General features: G+C 36.5%; 1 protein-coding gene across 3 annotated transcripts in view; it reads right to left on the reverse strand.

The window, feature by feature from the left end:
• USP32 (ubiquitin specific peptidase 32) overlaps positions 1 to 18,758 on the reverse strand; it is a 127,314-nt gene that overhangs the window by 88,607 nt on the left and 19,949 nt on the right. For all 3 annotated transcript variants that reach the window (XM_080922202.1, XM_080922201.1, XM_080922200.1), the window contains exon 2: positions 13,033 to 13,160. In XM_080922202.1, coding sequence (XP_080778328.1) covers positions 13,033 to 13,160 — 128 coding nt within the window. The remainder of the gene's footprint in view (positions 1 to 13,032; positions 13,161 to 18,758) is intronic.

Below are 18,758 nucleotides of genomic sequence, written 5' to 3' on the forward strand. Positions count from 1 at the left end.
ATAGATTTTGTATAGAAACACAAGAAGGGAGATGGCTCAGTGGTTAAGAGCACAGTCTGCTCTTCCACAGGTTCTGACTTCAATCCCTAGCAACTGCATGGTGGCTCACAGCCATCTATAATGTGATCTGATGCCCTTTTCTAGCATGCAGATGTATATTTGAAAAGAGCACTCATATACATGAAACAAATCTTCTAAAATAAGAAATACAGGAAAATACAATCAACAGGTGAAATAAATGAATAAAGCTGCCTAAGAACTGAAGCAATAAAGAAAATATAAACTGAGGGAATCCTGGACATGGACAACCTAGGGAAGCCAACAGTAACTACAGGTGCAAGCATCACCAACAGAATACAGTAGATGGAAGAGAGAATCTCAGACATACTAGTTCTGATTAAAAAAATCATTACACCAGTCAAAGAAAATGCTAAATCTAAAAAGTTTATGGCATAAAACATCAAAGAAATCTAGGACACCATGAAAAGATCATAATAGGAAGAGAAGAAGATTCTCAAGTACAAGACCCAGAAAGTATTTTCAACAAAATCATAGAAGAAAATTTCCCAAGCCTTAAAAAAAGAAATGCCTATATACATACAAGAAGCTTACAAAACACCAAACAGATTAGATCAGAAAAGAAAATCCTACCACCACACAATAATCAAAACACTATGTGTATAGAACAAAGAAATAATATTAAAAACTGCAAGGGAAAAAAGACAAGTAACATATAAAAGCAGACCTATCAGAATTGCACCGGACTTCTCAACAAAGACTCAAAAAGCCAGAAAGAAGGGCCTTGGCAGATGTCTTGCAGACACTAAGAGACCACATCAATCGCCATAAGAAAACAAAATATTCCATGACAAAACAAAATTTAAACAGTATTTATCTACCGATCCAGACCTACAGAAGATACTAGAAGGAAAACTGCTACCCAAGTAGGCTGACTACACTCAATAAAAGAAAAGAAATATGTGGATTGATGTTAAGGTGATACATGATTGGACAGTGGAGAAATAGGCAGCGAAAAGGTAGGAAGACAGAAGGGGAGAGATTGAAAAAAAAAAAAAATCAAGATAGAACCAGAGAAAGCAGACCTAGATCCTGGCGGCCATAACTGTCGACAGGTAGATATGAATATTTTTAATGGATTATATAGGTCTTTGTTGGGAGCCATGCCCATCCCACCCCATCAGGTAAGGGTTAGCTGAACTGCCCCTTGCATGCCTAGACTTTGGAAAATCAACGTGCCTTCCTTTGTAATACTAATTGGCCCAATCATAAGCTTATGCTCCACACCTGCCAGGTTTCTGGCTACCTCAGGATATAGACTCACCGCAGGAGGTGACGCTTCTACCCTGCAGCTAGGGAGTTTGCATACTGCCTTTGAAAGTGTATATCAGGATAGCTGGAATTCAGTTGGAGTTGGAAAGAGTTGGAGTAAAGAAACATTTCTGGTAACACAATAATCAGGTCATGTCTTTCTTTTAAATCCTCAGGCCTTTGACAGATTCAGAGTAGCTGTTTGTGGTGCAGGCACCCCAAAGGTCTTTTACCTCTTATAGAAGGGCAGTTTTGTATCTTTGTCCATTGGATGTCATCTTACTGTGTAGAGAGGGTTTGTGGATTGAGAAGTTAATATATAACCTGTTTGAAACGTTACCGGGTTTTGGAGTAATGTTTGTGACGTGTGGTGGAGGAAAGAAAATACTGGGGCGGTAATATCCACCTGGGACAGAAGCAGCAGGACAGGTGGAGTGATCCGCCTGGGAAGAGAATCCTGTTGGGGGAAGCTTGGCCCTACCTCAGTGCAACTGGCTAGCCTGGACACTATACTATAGTTGCCAGTTCATGCCTGGTGTCTGCCTGCCTAGAGGAGTGGATTCAGCAGCTGCAGAATCATATTTGGTGTTTGCTACGGGAATGAACTGCTGTCAAAGAACTGTTGCTGAACAGGTCCACTGCCCCCAGATCCTAATAACCTTTTCCCCCACTACCTCTTCTGAGTGGTGGGCTAGAGGAGAGGTTTGAACCCTTATTAAAAGTAGGTTGCAAAAAATTTATACCTATACTCCTATACTTAATAAACTCAAAACTATTTTCATAGTATCCAATAAAAAAAAAAAGACTTATCTATGTGTATATGTGTCTATGTATGTGTGCCATGTGTATAGGGGTGCCCACAGAAGCCATAACGAGAGTTGGATCCCCTGAAGCTGGAGATAAAGGCAGGTGTGACGTGGATGTTGGGAAGTGAACTCAGGCCTTCTGGAAGAGCAGACACATTCTTCTTAACCACTGAGCCATTTCTCCAGTGTCTAATCTTGATAGTTATATTTCAAGAAAGAATTACGCAAACAGAAAAAATAAACCCTGGTTATATGAATATAATTTTGGAAAATTTAAAATGGGGCAGGAGAATTATTTCTACATTTATTAAATAACATCATGCTATAAATGTCAATTGTTGTTAAGTGTGTACTTTGCTTTGGAAAAAAATTACTTAAAGTTTTCAAATTTTAGAAATAGAACACTTTGCATGGTATATTTCCCTGTCCTCTTGAAATTCAGTAGTCCCCTATAAAAAGAAGTGACTGTATGTCAGTTTCATCCTGTCCAAATCTACAGACTCATGTAATTACCTAGATAATTCAGAATAACTGAAGATGTATCTCTGATTTTTTTTTAAAAAAAGTTGTAAGGAAAAAAATTATAACTAGAAAAAAAATAAGAAAAAAAGAGTAACTGAAGAGCAAAAGTAAGCATTAACCCAAGTAATTCACAAATCCTTCTAGGTATTTGAAATAAAAAAACCATTCCCAACTAGCAAACATACTAATCAGTCATTTATTAAAATGACTAAAATACAGAAAACATACTTTTAGTCATTCGTAATTAGTCTTCCCCAGGCTAACCCAAAACTCTATTTGGATCATAGTGTGACAAAAATACTGAGTGACTAACAATAGTAATTGTACGATGGTTTAAAAGCACTACAAATATTTGTGGGCATTTTCACCTCTATTGTTGGAAACCAGCCCAGCGCCAGGTACTGAGGAAGGTAGAGATGGGTAGTTTGCAGGGCCAAAACTAAAAGTTGCTTATTTTTGGCAATATTTACCTTTAACTCATTGCTATTCTAAGGTAAGAGGCTGCTGGCTTTTGATAATTAACTCCTGCTGTTAAGCAGCAGGGGATTAAAGAAAAGGATTAGCTTATTCAGGCTCTTTGTTCTTTTACTTGGGAACCCCTAAATGATCAGCTACAGGCTCAAAGTTTCATTAATTTTTTGTGAGCCAGAGAAAAAGGAAAAGAAAGTCTCACACACACAGCAAGAAAAACTCACTCATTCTGAATGAAGGGGAAGAAGTTTCAACCTTTATTGCCAAGAGAAAGAAACACTTTCCATTAATGTCATTCTCAGCTCTTATACTTTCTCAGAATAATTGATTACATAGTTTTCCAAGCAGCTTTACATTCTGTAAGTTCATAGCAAGTTTAAGACACTAATTCAAGTCATAAATCAATAAGGAGTTACAGCAGAAATGTTTACATATGTTTCCATTAAAACTAGTACCTGACTAAATATTTGTTATCTTTTAGTAGCTCCATATATTTATTGAAAGTTTAAAACAATAATTCTTATGTCATAAATGAGGACTGTTTTACGAAGAGATAGATCATCTTCCTTGTGTCTCATTAGTTTGGAAGTTTTGTGTATATATAAACCACTCAATATTTTATTTTCTGTCCTTGCACCTACAATAAACTATCCATTCCCAGTTTATGACCTTCAGTTACCAGACAGTGATCTCATAGCTAACCTAGAAAGAATGTTTTCCCTGATTGTAAATTGTTCCAAGCCTGCTTTCTTATCCTAGTGCAAGTAATCATGACAGACGAAGGTTTACAGAGCTCTAATTACAGCTGTCATACTATAGGGGGCTCAAAATTACTTGTATAAATTTAGGAACTTTATAGAATCATTATTAGGAATTTTGGAATCACCAACTTGTCTAAATAACATGAGAACATCTTCGTTGATCTGTAGAAAATCTTCCCAATAGGGTGGGCTAGTGCCCAGGAGTCATTAGGCTATGTAATAGTGACAGGAAAGGCTTATCAGTAGCAAGAAGCAATTCTGGGATAAAAATCTCTGAAGGCCCTACAATTCAGAGCTTACCCATCACAGCCATGCAAAGTGGTGGGCCATCTCTAGAAAACTTACTTGCATGCCTTTATCCTTTTCTAGATGGCTCCTGACACTGTATTGTAACTAATTAATTTGAGGGTAGGTATAGGAATGCTATAATCAACCTGAATCAGGAATGAGGGAAGACGCCAGTTATCCCAAGATTCAGGAGTCAGAGAGATGAGCTAGATCATCATTTGCTTTCCCTCTTGTCTCTCAAGTGCTACAAGCCTACACCATGACACCAAGTCCAAAGCTCATTTTCAAGTAAACTGCTTTTGTTTGAGCTTCCTGTATCATTTGCTAACTATGCTTTTGTCAGTTTTGGATTTAACTGTAATTATGTTAGAAGAGAAAACTAACTAACTACCTTGGCTATTTTAGCATGATGCTCTCTGATGACCTAAGAAGGTGGTACTATAAACCATACATTTAATGAAAAGTGTATGGCTAAAAAGACCATACGCCCCAGTGGAGAAGCTACTACTGCTGTTTTGCTAAACGAAATACCTATCAAACTGGCTTCTAAATATTTATATTTATATTCATAAATCAGCACTACAATTGGCTTTAATCATAGAAGCTTCTTGTTGCAGTGGCAATTACTGTAAAGTACGTAACCCAGAGAACAAGTGACTGGTATAATAAACAGGTATCGGCATCACCCTCTCCACAGTTCAAGGAACATTGCAGACAAAGAAGCAGAAAGAACATGATTCAGAGGAAGAGACAGAATATATATCACGTCTTCTGATCATGACAAAGCCTTAAAGTCTCTCAGTAACTGTGATGTTACACAAAATTGTGCCTGTTAATATTACATCATTAGAGATGAGAAGCGATTTATGGGTTCTTCCCAACCCCTCTCTGAACATCAATATGCAATAAATGGTTTTTCTTCAGTGGTACAACCACTGTTGAGTTGCCAATGCTCTTGTAGGTAGCCCTAATTAAACTCACTAGCTCACAAAACCAAAAAAACATTAAGATTGGAAGCTTGTAAGGTTAAGAGACGTTGCTGCTCTTACAGAGGATTCAAGTACTGTTCACACCATTTATATTGGATGGGACTCTAGCTCTGGGAGACCTGACACCCTTTTCTGGCCTCCACATGAATTAAAGCTCACACAGGTGTACATGCTAAGGAGAGCACACACACATACACATAAATAAACAGTAAATTTTTTGATAAAAAAATGAAAGAATAAGACTAGCTAGGAAGAGGAAAGGGATCTGAGAGAATGGCAGGGGGAAAGGGAAAATAGGGAATGTGATCAAAATCATTATATACATGTATAAAAATGAGAGAACAAAATCTATTTTATATAATTAGTATATGCCAATAAAATCTAAAAAGTGCAGCGTGATGGTTAGTCTTCATTGCTAATTTGATGAATATATTGTCAGCTAGAAGATACTTCTGGGTTTGTCTGTGTTATCCTACAAGTTAGAGACCTGTATTAACTAAAAAGAAAGGAAACTGAGCACTAGTACTCATGTCTCTCCCACTGACCCAAGACATAAAGGAAGCAACTCCTCACACTTATTGCACCATAATGACCAGTGTCTCCTCTAATTATAAACCAAAATTAAAAACTTGGTCACATCAACAAGAAAATTAACTAATACTGTCTGTCACTAATGGCAAATAGCTCAAGGACATGAAATGAATACCTTACTGTTCTTCAAATACATGGGCTAGTAAGAGCTTAATATTGTTCCTAGGAATTATTACAAAGACAGTCTTACTCTTCAGAAATGGGATGGGAGAGGGGAAAATGCAATGAAAATTGGTAGTAGAAATTATGTCAGTAATATGTTAAAGCAACAACAAGCAAAACCTTTTAAATAGATAGCCTTCAAAGTATCAGTAAAATAAAGTTGTTAGTGATTTTTTCTGGGATGTCTAAACAGAAGAATCCTCAAACATACTTTGATGGGGAATTCCAACAAAACTAACAGAATGAGAACCGGGAAGTAAAGGAACTTTGTTAGGAGAAAAGCAATGACTGGATGGCAGCAAACACACTACATTGTGTTATTACACCTTTAACAGAAAACAGATGATCAAACTGTGAAGTTCCGACATAGACTGATAACAGCTGTATAGAACTTAATATATGTACATACAGCCTACATACACACACACACACACACACACACACACACACACACACAAAATAGTAGTAAAATTTTTCTGGGGGCTGACGAGATGGCTCAATGGTTAAGAACACTGGCTGCTCTTCCAGAGTCCTGAGTTCAATTGCCCACCAACCACATGGTGGCTCACAATCATCTATAATGAAATCTGATACCCCTTCTGACATGCAGGCATACATACAGAGTACTCATATATTTTTTTAAGTACATAAATAAAAAAGACTTCTGAAATTTTGGCATGGATATCTATATCCCAGCATTCAGAAGGCAGAGGATCAGTAGTAGTTTAAGGTCCCATCTTGCTATATAGTGAGTCTGAAGCCCTGTTTCAAACAACTAAAAGCTAGCCCCACCACCACCACCACCCCTACCCCCACAGGTTCACACTATTTTCATCATCTCATTGATAATTCTCTCAGTTCTGAAGGTAAATTAGGTTACTTCCTTAAGTTTTCACAAGCTGTTGGAACAAAAAAATACTTGACCTTGTAGCATGCTGTTCCCCTACCTTCTCTCTCAGTGTTGGGAGAAGAACATAAGTTATATCTGTAAGGCAAGCTGCTCTAATTACTAAGCTACACCCTCAGTGTTCTTATTTTCGTAAATATAAAATTTATAATAAGCAAGAGTCAAAATATCGTCAAAACTGCCCTCTTTAAACAAGTATTAAGCAAACTACAGGGCACTAACTTTATTATCTTGACCTGTCCTTCCAAAGTAGCAGGCAAGTTCTTAAGTCCACACCAGCTCATAGCCTAACCTAGAATCTTCAGTATCTTGTACTGATCTAATAATTGTATTACTCAACTATTAATATAAGAAAGAAGAAAATCAAGACTTAATAAATTTTATGGCAATATATAACACAGTTATTAACAGAAGGGTTTTATTTGATTCAATCACAAAAGGTATCTATAATGCTTTACTCATCAGAGATAGTAAATAATTATCTTCAGTATTAGCATTAGAATAATTTACCCATACAATAAATTTTCAAAGTAATGTGACGAATATCTCAAACTAACATTTAAGCAAATGACCAAGAATACATGGCTACAAGAATCTACTAGTAGTGCTTTAAAAAAACAAACAAACAAAAAAAAACAATAAAGTTTCACACAGAGTAAGAAGTAAACTTCAAACTCTCAAACATGAAAGATCACTCAGAATTCCATGCTAGATGCAAGTTCCAGGAACTAGGACCTAGAAATCTTTGGGAGACATTATTTAGTTACCATACTCTCTAAACACAGATGCTACAGTCCCAAGAGAATACAATTTCCATTGTTTCCTCACTTCCTCTCTGTCTTCTTTCCTCCTATTCCTCCTCCTTGAATACAGACAAACTCAAGTATGTGACACATCAAGCTAGAGAAGTCTCCATCTCTCTGAAGACGCTGGAAAAGATTATTTTCTAACTCCTGAGTCTGACTAAACCCTAAAAGACAAATCAGTTGAACTAAAATTGAGTCTAAGACTAGCCATTGTGAGATAAATCCAAATAAGGATACACAGACTTTGATATGTAACTGACGTTATAGAAAAACCAATGATGACAAGTATGAAGTTACAGCCTGAGTCCACTGTCATCACACATGGTAACATCTTCGAGAACCAGAGTCTTTAAACATTCCAAATGTCTAGACTGTAATTCAAAATTCCTCAACATAAAAGAACCAAGAAAATTTATATACAATTAGGAGATAATAACAGATACTAACTGATGACACAGATACTATAGTTATTAGACAAGAACTTTAAAGAGTCTATCAGAAAAATGGCCAAAGAAATTAAGACAAACACTCTTAAAATAAGCAGAAAGATGAATATCACATCATAGAAAGAGAAAATATGAAGGGTCATATGGAAATTTTACAGTAGAAATATAACATCTACCACCTAAACTTTAGTCTAGTAACTTAGTATTACTAATCATCTAATTCAAAACCTGTGGGGAGTGGGGATGCTCTTCCTTTAAGGGCAACCATGACTTGTAATGGCCAATTTTATTTATTATTAACACTTTGTTAATTATTTTAACCAGATGACTTTTTTCATAGCTCTACTAATACTAACTAAAAAAGAAACTGTACTTCAATTCACCAAAACTTTTTAAATGGGTATTTTGTCTGCATATATTCTGTGCATAAAGGTACCCATCTCAGGGATCCAAGGAGAGGGCATCACTGAGATCCCTGAGGTGAGTTACAGATACTTGAATACCCTTGAATTGGTGCTGGGAATCAAACCTGGATTCCCTAAAAAGGCAGCCAGTGCTCTTAATCACTGAGCTATCTCTTTGGCCCCATAATTTAGGAGGAGGGTGGAAGGAGGTAGGCCATAACTTACTATGTAGTCAGTATCAAAGTTTCAGAGATGTACTTGTCTCTGCCTTCTAAGTGCTGGGATTAAAGGTTGGTTGTACTGGCTACTTTTTATATCAATCTCACACAAGCTAGAGTTATTTGAAAGGAAGGAATCTCAACCGAGAAAATGTCTCTATAAGATCTTGGGCTTCAGGCAAAACAATAGGGCACTTTCTTTATTAGTGATTGATAGAGAAGGGTCCAGCCATTGTGGATGGTACCATCCCTGGGCTAGTAGACCTGGGTTCTATAAGAAAGCAGGCTGAGCAAGCCATGATGGTAAGCCAGTAAGCAGTTTCCATCATCAGTTCTGCATCAGCTCTTTTCTCTGGGTTGCTGCCCTGCTTGAGTTCCTGTCCTGGCTAACTTCAGTGATCAACTACAATGTGGAAATCTTTTCTTCCTCAACTTGCTTTAGGTCATGGGGTTTCTTCATAGCAGTAGTAAGTAAGACAAAGGTGAACATCACTACATCGGGCTCTTTGTTGATGTTTAGTCATCTGTTTTCAGTACCTATAGGGGGCAGGCTATGGCTATGGGAAACAGTTAAGAGTAAAGTAAGTAAAGTGTGATTGCAGAATATACAACAGATCTACTATTTTGTAAGATGAAGTTAAGGTATCGTAATATCCAACATCCTACTTCTTAAAGTGAGAAGGCCTAATGTCTACAAGCCTAAGTGACATTTAGCTGTTTAAAGCTCTGTTATTTACTGTAGCTGACAGCTATGATCCCTAGCACTGGGGAGACTGAAGCAGGCAGAGTGAGTTCAAAAACAGTCTAAGCTACTGAGCAAGTTCCAGGTAGCTACATAGGAAAAAGAATCAAAGATTAAAAAAAAAAAAAGAAAGAAAGAAAGAAAAGAAAAAAGAAAAAAAGAGGAAAAGGAAGGAAATTAAGGTATTATTCTGAAAATAAAATTATTCAAATATGAAATTTCTGTTCAGAGTTGAAATAGAAGTTTTCTATCTACTCATAAAATAATTTAGGCAAATAATTTTGCCACTATTAATCCTTGCAGTACTGCCAACTACAAAATAATGTTAAAACTGATGGTTTGCTGCCAGGAGTGACAAACTGCAAACTGAATTCATTTTCTGGGAATATCATGGTGGAAGAAAAACCAACTACTGAAAACTCTCTCTCTCTCTCTCTCACTCTCTCTCTCTCTCTCTCTCTCTCTCTCTCTCTCTCACACACACACACACACACACACACACACACACACACACACACACACTCAACCTACAGTAAAAAAAAAAAATAGATTTAAAAATTCCTTCAGGGGCTGGAGAGATGACTCAGCAGTTAAGCTCACTTGTTGCTTTTGCAGAGGACTACAGTTCAGTTCTCAGAACCCACATCAGTAGTTCACAAACACCCAGCTATAGGGGATCCAACACCCACTTCTAACTTCTGCAGGCACCTGCACACATGTGTACATACAAACAAGTACATACACACAATTTTTTTTTAATTCAGAAAATAAATTTTTTACAAGTATTCAATCAATAAACATCATGAGCTTTTGGTCGATAGGTTTGTTATATCTTAAAAATTATAAAATACCATTAAAGAGTATTTCTAATTTCCTCTGGATCAATATACATAATTTCTATTAAGTCAGTAGCCCCCCCACACACACACACCATTTTTCCCCTAGAAACTGTGAGCTGATCCTAAGATTCTTATGGAAATGCAAGGGATCCAGAATAGGCAAAACCATCTTTCACTACAAGAACAGAGTTGAAAGATTGATGCTTTCCTTCTGATTATAAAACATACAACAAAATTATCGTTACCAAGATTGTATGGGGTTGAGGAGACAATGTGATACTGATAAAAGATTTTTTAAAAAAATCAATACGCTATACACTTTTGGTTAAGTGATAGTCACTAAGTGTATCAGGACGATTCAAGTGAGTTTAGCTGCTGAACCATCTCACCCACCCTACCAGAAAAATTCAATGAAGAAGGAATAGTCTTTTCAAAAGGAGTCCTGATACTGCACATCTACATGTGTAACAATGTACTTAGACCTAACACTAAATGAATGAAAGATAACACTATAAAATGCTTAGGGAATACAAAAGTAGATCTTTGTAACCTTAGTTAAAGCAAGTTTCTTAAACAAAAAAGAAACAGCACAAGAGATAAATGAACTTCACCAATTTTAAGTTTTGTGATTGAAAAAGCACCATGGAGAGAATGAGAACCATCTAAAGGATGGGAGAAAATGTTTGCAAACAATGCCTCTTATAAAAGGGCCTATATTTAGTCTCACAGTCCAAAAAAAGAAAAAAAAAATAGAAAGAAAGAAAGAAAGAGAGACAACCCAATTTAAAAATGGACACAAATCTGCTTTTGGGTACATATATATGTGTATAGATAAATGTTTATACACAATCCAAAGAGATCAAAGAATGTGACCTAAATTTCTTTCAGCACCATGAGATGGTTCTGACTTTAAGCAAAAGAGCTGAGAGAAAAACAGCTGAACGATCTTTGAATTTGAAAGCATTTTCTATTCATTACTATAAGTCCCTTCATTTTTTTTTTTTTTTTGTTTGTTTTATTTTTTGAGTCAGGGTCTCACTATGTAGGCCTGGCTGTCCTTGTCAAGATTCACTTACCTCTGCCTTTCAAATACCAGGATTAAAGACATGCACCACCATACCTGGCTATATACCCTTTTCTAATTGACAGGACATACTGTAGTATTAAAATTGTTTGTCAACATTTTTGTATTATATCAGAACTCCAGACAAACTTATGAAGGGAAAGCAAGAATATGCGTTATAGGAACCCATACTAAAACAAACCCCAATAAAGAGATGCAAATAATAAGCAAAAATGTAAAAGTAGATGTGATTTATTTGCCATTTTTTAAAACTAAAATTTTTAAAAATGTAAAAGCAGAGGCTGAAAGGACAGCTCAGTGGTTAAGAACACCTAAATTCAATTCCTAGCACCAACATGGTAGCTTACAACCACCTGTAATTCCAGTTCCAGGAAATCCAGCATCCTTTTCTGACCTCCATAGATAGGCACTAGGTATATATATATATATATATACATACATACATTCAGGCAAAATGTTCATACACCTAAAATAAAATAATCTATAAAACTGCTAAAAACAATTTTAAAAAGTAAAGCAGAAATGTAAGGTTCCATGTCATATCAAACTTAAAATTTCTATTATGACTTATATTGTTTTATAAATTTTATTCTTGGGGCTGGTGAGATAGCTCAGCGATTAAGAGCACTGACTGCTATTCCAGAGGTCCTGAGTTCAATTCCCAGCAACCACATGGTGGCTCACAACCATCTGTAATGGGATCTGATGCCCTCTTCTGGTGTGTCTGAAGAATGTGACAGTGTACTCATATAAATTAATCTTTTATAAAAAATAATTTTATTCTTACTTATACTTAGAATAACAATGCAGCTGTGTCCATAACTACAAAATAATAAATATTATTTTTAGAAAGAGAATGTTTACAAGCTTAGCTTCTTATTTGCTTATCTGTTTATTTTTCTAGACAGGGTTTCTTACATAGCCCTGGCTGTCCTAGAACTAATGCTGTAGATCAAGCTGGCCTCAAACTCACAGAGATCTGCGTGCTTCTACCTCCTTAACACTTGGATTAAAGGCATGGGCCATCACTACCAGGAAGCATATTTTATTTTTATTTAAACATTTTACAATTTAAGTAAGAATTTAAGTAAGTTCTAATAAGCACTTATTTCATTTATAAGATTTATGGACTCAACTTTATTCAATACAAAATTTGTAGAACATACAACATAAAAATTAAATGTTACAGATGATATTTAAAATAAGGAGGCAATCATATAAACAGCTAATATAATTTATTTATCTGGTGCAAAAGCACCAAAAGGCAAAAAAGCACGGCTGTAGAGAGTTCCCACTCAACCTTCAAGATTAGAACACATCTAAAACAGGACTTGGTTGCTTACCTACTCAGCAAGAAAAGTAACTGTAAGGAAGATAAAATCTTTTAAGAGCCGACTCCTGCTGAATTTTAAAAGCAAAAAGGACAAGAACACTGGGAAGGTAGCCTAGACCTATAAACCCAGCTTTCAGGGGACGAAAGCACAAGTTCAAGGCAAGCCTTAGCTGCACAATGAGTTGGAAGCCAGTCTGAACTATGACAGGACCTGTCTCAAAACAAAACATTTAATATCAGAGAAAAATTAAAATAACTTCAAGTTAAGAAAGAAAAAAACTTAAATTTAAGCTGGTAGACAACTATGAGAGAAAGGCAGCACCATAAAGATTACCTCAGCAACTTTCGGAGGTACTCCATCCCCAAGCACTTCCCTAATGAAGCAGTGCTGACTCATGTAATATGAGAGCCCACAGGTCCTCTTGAAGGCATCTTTGAGTCGTTTCAGCTCAACATCTGTAACTACAAATCAGAAACAGAAGATGGGTAAGAAATCAGAAAGGAAAAAAAGGCTTTCAAAACCCAGCTCCTCACAGTCAGATGATGGCACACACCTATTATAATCCTAGCACCAGGAGGCTGAGAGAAGAATGGAGTCTGAGGCCAACTTGAGCTACATGGAATGTCTTTAAAAAGGGGGACGGGAGGGCAGGAGTAGGTATATACCTTTCATCCTAGAGACAAGGGAATCTGAGTCTGAAGCCAGCCTGGTCTACACAGTGAATTTCTGGAAAGCAAGAGCTACACAGAGAAACCCTGCATCAAAAACAAAACAGAAAACAATAAAAATAAGCTTAAAAAAAGGAGGGGTGAAGAAATGGCTCAGAACTTAAGAGCACTGTCTACTATTCCATAGGGCCTGAGTTCAACTCCCAGCAAGCAACCATATGGTGGCCCACATAATCATCTATAATTCCAGTCCTAGAGGACACCCATACACATAAATTTTTATTTTAAGTTAAAAAAAAAAAACTTTAAAGTATGCATAGAAACTTCAGGCCAGGGAAAGCAAAAAATAGCATATATTTCAAACAGACAGGTAAGCTAAATGGCATTAGATTCTGGTATCAATGCTTTTGGGCATCAACATACACATTTTCCTTTGTAAGAATAGTATATTATTTGAACAGTCTCCAATTTAGATTCTTGCTATTTCAAACATACACAAAAAAATTACAAATAGATGATACGAATAATTTAAAATTGGAGAGATGGCTCAATGGTTAAGAACATATAAAGGTTGCTAGTATCTTGTCAGGTGACTCATAGCCTTCTGTAATTCTAGCTCCAGGGAGAGCCAACACATCTGATCTTCTTGGACACACCTGGACTCACATGCACAAAGCCACACACATAATAATTTTGAAATTCTTTTAATCTAATTATGAATATATATTCAAAACTGGACCAAAAAGTTGAGAGCATTGCTAAACAATCAAGAGAAAGTTCAGATCTCGGCACCTATTTACAAACAGAACAAGAGGATCACTGGGGCTTGCTGGCCAGAAAAAATGTGAGGTCCAGGTTCAGTGAAACTCATAGCAAAATAACAAAGTAGGAAGTGAAAGAAAAGGACATTTGACACTCTCCTTTGACATACACAGAGGTAATCATTCCTAAATACAAATAGGCATATATTACACACACACATTTCTATCTACCTATCTATCTATTTAAATTATGCACCCTATGACTTTAGCATTTAAGATATGTTTCACTTTATACAACAACCTATCTAAACAAAGAAGAGCTAGTGAGACAGTCCACTGGGTAAAGGTGTTGCTGCAAAAGACTGGCAACCTTAACTAGATCTCTGCAATAATGTAAATAAAGGTGGAAGTAGAAAATCAACTCCATAAAGATTGTCCTCTGACCTTGACACAGATTTGGGGCACAGGCTTCATGGCAACTCCTATCATGTACTGGCACAGTCTTTGTTTGGTTTCTTTTACTGTGACAAAATACCATGGTCAAAAAGAACATGGAGAAGGGGTTTAATCTGATTTACACTGCATCATCAAAGGAATCCAGGACAGGAATTCAAGGCAGGAAAACTTGGGCGCAAGAAGTGAGGCAGAAGAACTCAGTTTACTGGCTTGCCAACCATGGGTTGCTTAGTTTTTATACAACTCAGGACCACCTGCCCACAGTAACACCACCCACATAGTTTGTCCACATCAATCATTAATCAAGAAAATTCCCTACAGGCTTGCCCATAAGCCAATCTAACAGAAGCACTTTCTGAAGTGAATTTCCTCTTCCTTGATGACCCTAGTTTGACTCAAGTTGACAAAAAATTAAGAAGCACACAAACAGTAGTAATAAAATTAACTAAAAGAGAAATAAGTAACAATTCCAATGAAGATACAAAAATGGTTGCTTTTGGCTCAAGTTGGAAGAAACAAAGAAGACTTCTGAATGCAGAAGAGGATTACATTATTTTTTTTTTAAGTAAAGCCATGTACTTTTTTTGTAATAATTATTTATTCTATAGATGAGTACACTGTTGCTATCTTCAGACAAACTAGAAGAGGGCATCATATTCCATTACAAATGGCTATGAGCCACAATGTGGTTGCTGGGAATTGAATTCAGGACCTCTAGAAGAGCAGTCAGTGCTCTAAACCTCTGAGCCATCTCTCCAGCAAGCCAAGTCATATAAGAGTCAAGAGCATCCCAAACAAAGGGAACATTTTACTGCACTAAGGCAACATAAGGCAGGCTTAAGCGAAGGAGGAGGAGGGAGGAGGAGGAGGAGGAGGAGGAAGACAGGAGGAGGAAGAGGAGGGCAGAGGAAGGAGAAAGGAGGAAGAATAAAGGAGGCAGGGAGATGATGTCTACAACTGTGAAGATCTAGTTACAGTCTTTACCAAGAGTGAGGGATACAATTCAAACTCTAAGCCAACTAGAAACAAAGCATGAAGTGCAGAACTTTTGCTCTGAAACAGTGCTGAAGAGAGCAAAAAAGCAGATCATTATAAGAAGAGGAGACAGAAGTCAGTAGACCTAAAATCTGTTCTGAGAATAGAAGCAGTCTAGAGCGACACTAAGTTTCCATCCTTGAAAACTTGAAGGAAGAAGGCCAAAGAAGTCAAACCAAAAGGTAACTCTAGAAAAGACTATGGTAACTTTGGGAAGTGACATTTGCTTTTTAATTTCTTGAGTATAAAGTTAGAAAGGTTTATTGGGAGCCCGTGGCATAGAGATAACTAAAACACTGGGTAAAAACCATAAAACTGGAAGGAACCAAGATTTACAATGTCTAAAAAGGAGGAAATAAAAAGAATGGTAAAGAAAATGTAATGAAGAAAAAGTACAGCAAACCTAAAAACATGTTCTCCAGAGGCCAGAAAGAAGTTCCTGATAAGCAGTCCAAGGCAAATGGCTAGCAAGATAAAGATGGAAAGGGCTTGGCACACAGCTAATCACTCAATAAATATTTGTCATATGCAAGGAGGGTTCCAGGTTCAACAACATGTGGGACAATGATTAAAAAAGAAAAAAACAATATGATAATTCAAGCAGTTATCAAAATGTAGTTCATCAGAAATCGAATTTACTAACATCTACAACATACCAACTCAGTATTTTGTTTTTAAATGTGAAAACAGAATATAGAACAAAGCTCATCGCATTTATTATAGTAATTAGAAAACTTTGCTACTAGAACTATTATGTTTCTTCAAGATATCTAGCTCATTAATGGCTTTACTAATAAATTAAGTTGCTTCTGATCTAGTGTAGACAAAATAAATTAAAATTTTATATTAGAATATAATATTGAAATCTTCTATTGTTGATTTAAAATTATTTGAAAAGCTATTAATTTCTGTTCAAAAATCAGCATGCTTGTGATGGGACTATAGCTTACCAATAGAGTACTTGACTAAACTCTAAAGGCCCTAGTTTCAATCCCCACTGTGTATTAATGACATCAAACTAATGAATAATAAATGTATTCACTAATAATGGAGAATAAAATGTGTACAGAAACTTTTTAAAGTGTTGATAATAAGCAATGTCCCCTCAACAAAAATATCAAATTATTGTATGCACTCAAAATATTTTACAGACACTAAAATGTTGCCATAGATCCAAATTTATTGAAAATTGTATTTTTACTTACTAAAAATAGTACACAAACATTTTATCAATCAGCAGACAGAAAGTACATGAAAAGTCCATTGGTTTGGCAGTTATAATGGTACAAGCCTTTAAATACCAGCTCTCTGAAGGCAGAATCAGGTGGATCTCTGTGAGTCTGAGGGCAGCCTGGTCTATAGACCATTTAAGCCAGCGAGGAATATAAAACAAGACCCTGTCTCAACAAACAAACAAAGAAACGTTTATTTGGGGACTGAGAAGGTAATTTTTAGGACTTGGAATTCAGAACTTAAGTCTGTAATAGCTCCTGTGTAGCATGCATAAGATTGTAGATGAATTCACAGCAGTACCCCAAAACAAGCACCGAAATAAAGGGTAGAAAAAAACAAAAGAGGAGTATCAAAAGAGAATTGCCAGGGTTCAGTGAGAAGGCTCAGCATTTGCCACCAAGCCTGATGATCTGAGTTCAATCCCCAGGACCATATGGTAGAAGGAAAAGAAGCAATTCAGCGAAGTTGTTCTCTAATCTCCACATGCAAATGTCATGTGTGACAATCATTGCACCCAATGCATCACATATACACAAGCAACAGTAACTGACTAAATAAAAACTCACTTTTACAAAGAGGGAAGGAGTCAGGGTTAGCACAATGAACAAGAAAGAGTACTTGTCACACAAGCATGAGGAACTCAAATTGAATCTGCAGTACCCATGTAACAAGCCAGACATAACTACCCATTCATTTGTACTTCCAGCACCAAAATACGAGAAGGGGCTGACAGGCTTGCTGGTTGTTAGTGGAGCTCCAGGTTCCATAGCTCCAAGTTCAACAAGTGTAACCCTGCCTCTAGAGAACAAGGCAAAAAGTGATAGAACAGGAAACCCAATGTCTTCTTCTGGCCTACTTGAAGTGTATACATACATACACACACACACACACACACACACACACACACACACACACACACATACACACACCTGTCATAAGCTGTAAAAAACAAACTCAACATTGGTTTAGATTTGAACAGGAGTGCAGTCTAAAGACAGTTAAGTCATATCATTGAGCACTTACAACACTAAATGAAAACAGTCTATAAATTAGTAAATAAAATCTCCCTTCAAAAAATAAATTTTACAAGCTAGTATTGGCTCAGTGGTAGAAAACCGATCTAGGACACACAAAGGCACTAGGTTCAGTTCTCAACACCATCAAACAAACAAAAAACTACCATAAGCAATTAACATTGCATCGAAGAAGAAGAGGTCACTGGTCTTAAATTGTAGTTAGTCTATATTTTTATAGACTGCTTTTAATCCTAGCACTCTGGAGGTAGAGGCAGGCAGATAGATCTTCAAGGCCAACCTGGTCTACATAATGAGTTCTAGAACAGCCAAGGCTACACAGTAAGACCTTTGTTTTTTTCCTAAAGGCACTTCACAATTTTGTAGTTCAGTAATTTCTGCTACAAAAGTTATTCAAGCCAGGCATGGTAGTGCATTCCTGTCATCCCAGCAGTGGGGATATACCAGCAGAGGGATTAGGATAGGAGTTCAATGTCATTCTGGGTCAAAGTGAAACCCTAAGACAAAAAAAAAAAAAAAAAAAAGTAAACTAAATACTTTCAGAGTAGCCTACAGAGCTACATAAAATACCACAAAAATGAGTAGGCAAATACATGTTGTCAAATCATAATTGGCAATAGTAGGTTGGATGCTACTGGAACTACGAAGAAAAATGTCAATAATCCTAGTCTCATTCCAAGTCAGACATTGATATGCCTTTATCTCTTTAGTCTAGTAGTTCCCCTTTTCTTCAGGTATGTACACACTGTGAAATGATCCTAACTATTTCAATAGATCTTTCCCTGCCACACAACTACAATCACCTGTGAGTACCTAAAAGAACTGATGTCCAACACCCATCCCCCAACCAATACAAAGTTCATACTTAAGAA

This window comes from Micromys minutus, assembly GCF_963924665.1.
Source record: "Micromys minutus genome assembly, chromosome: 10".
NCBI lineage: Eukaryota > Metazoa > Chordata > Mammalia > Rodentia > Muridae > Micromys > Micromys minutus.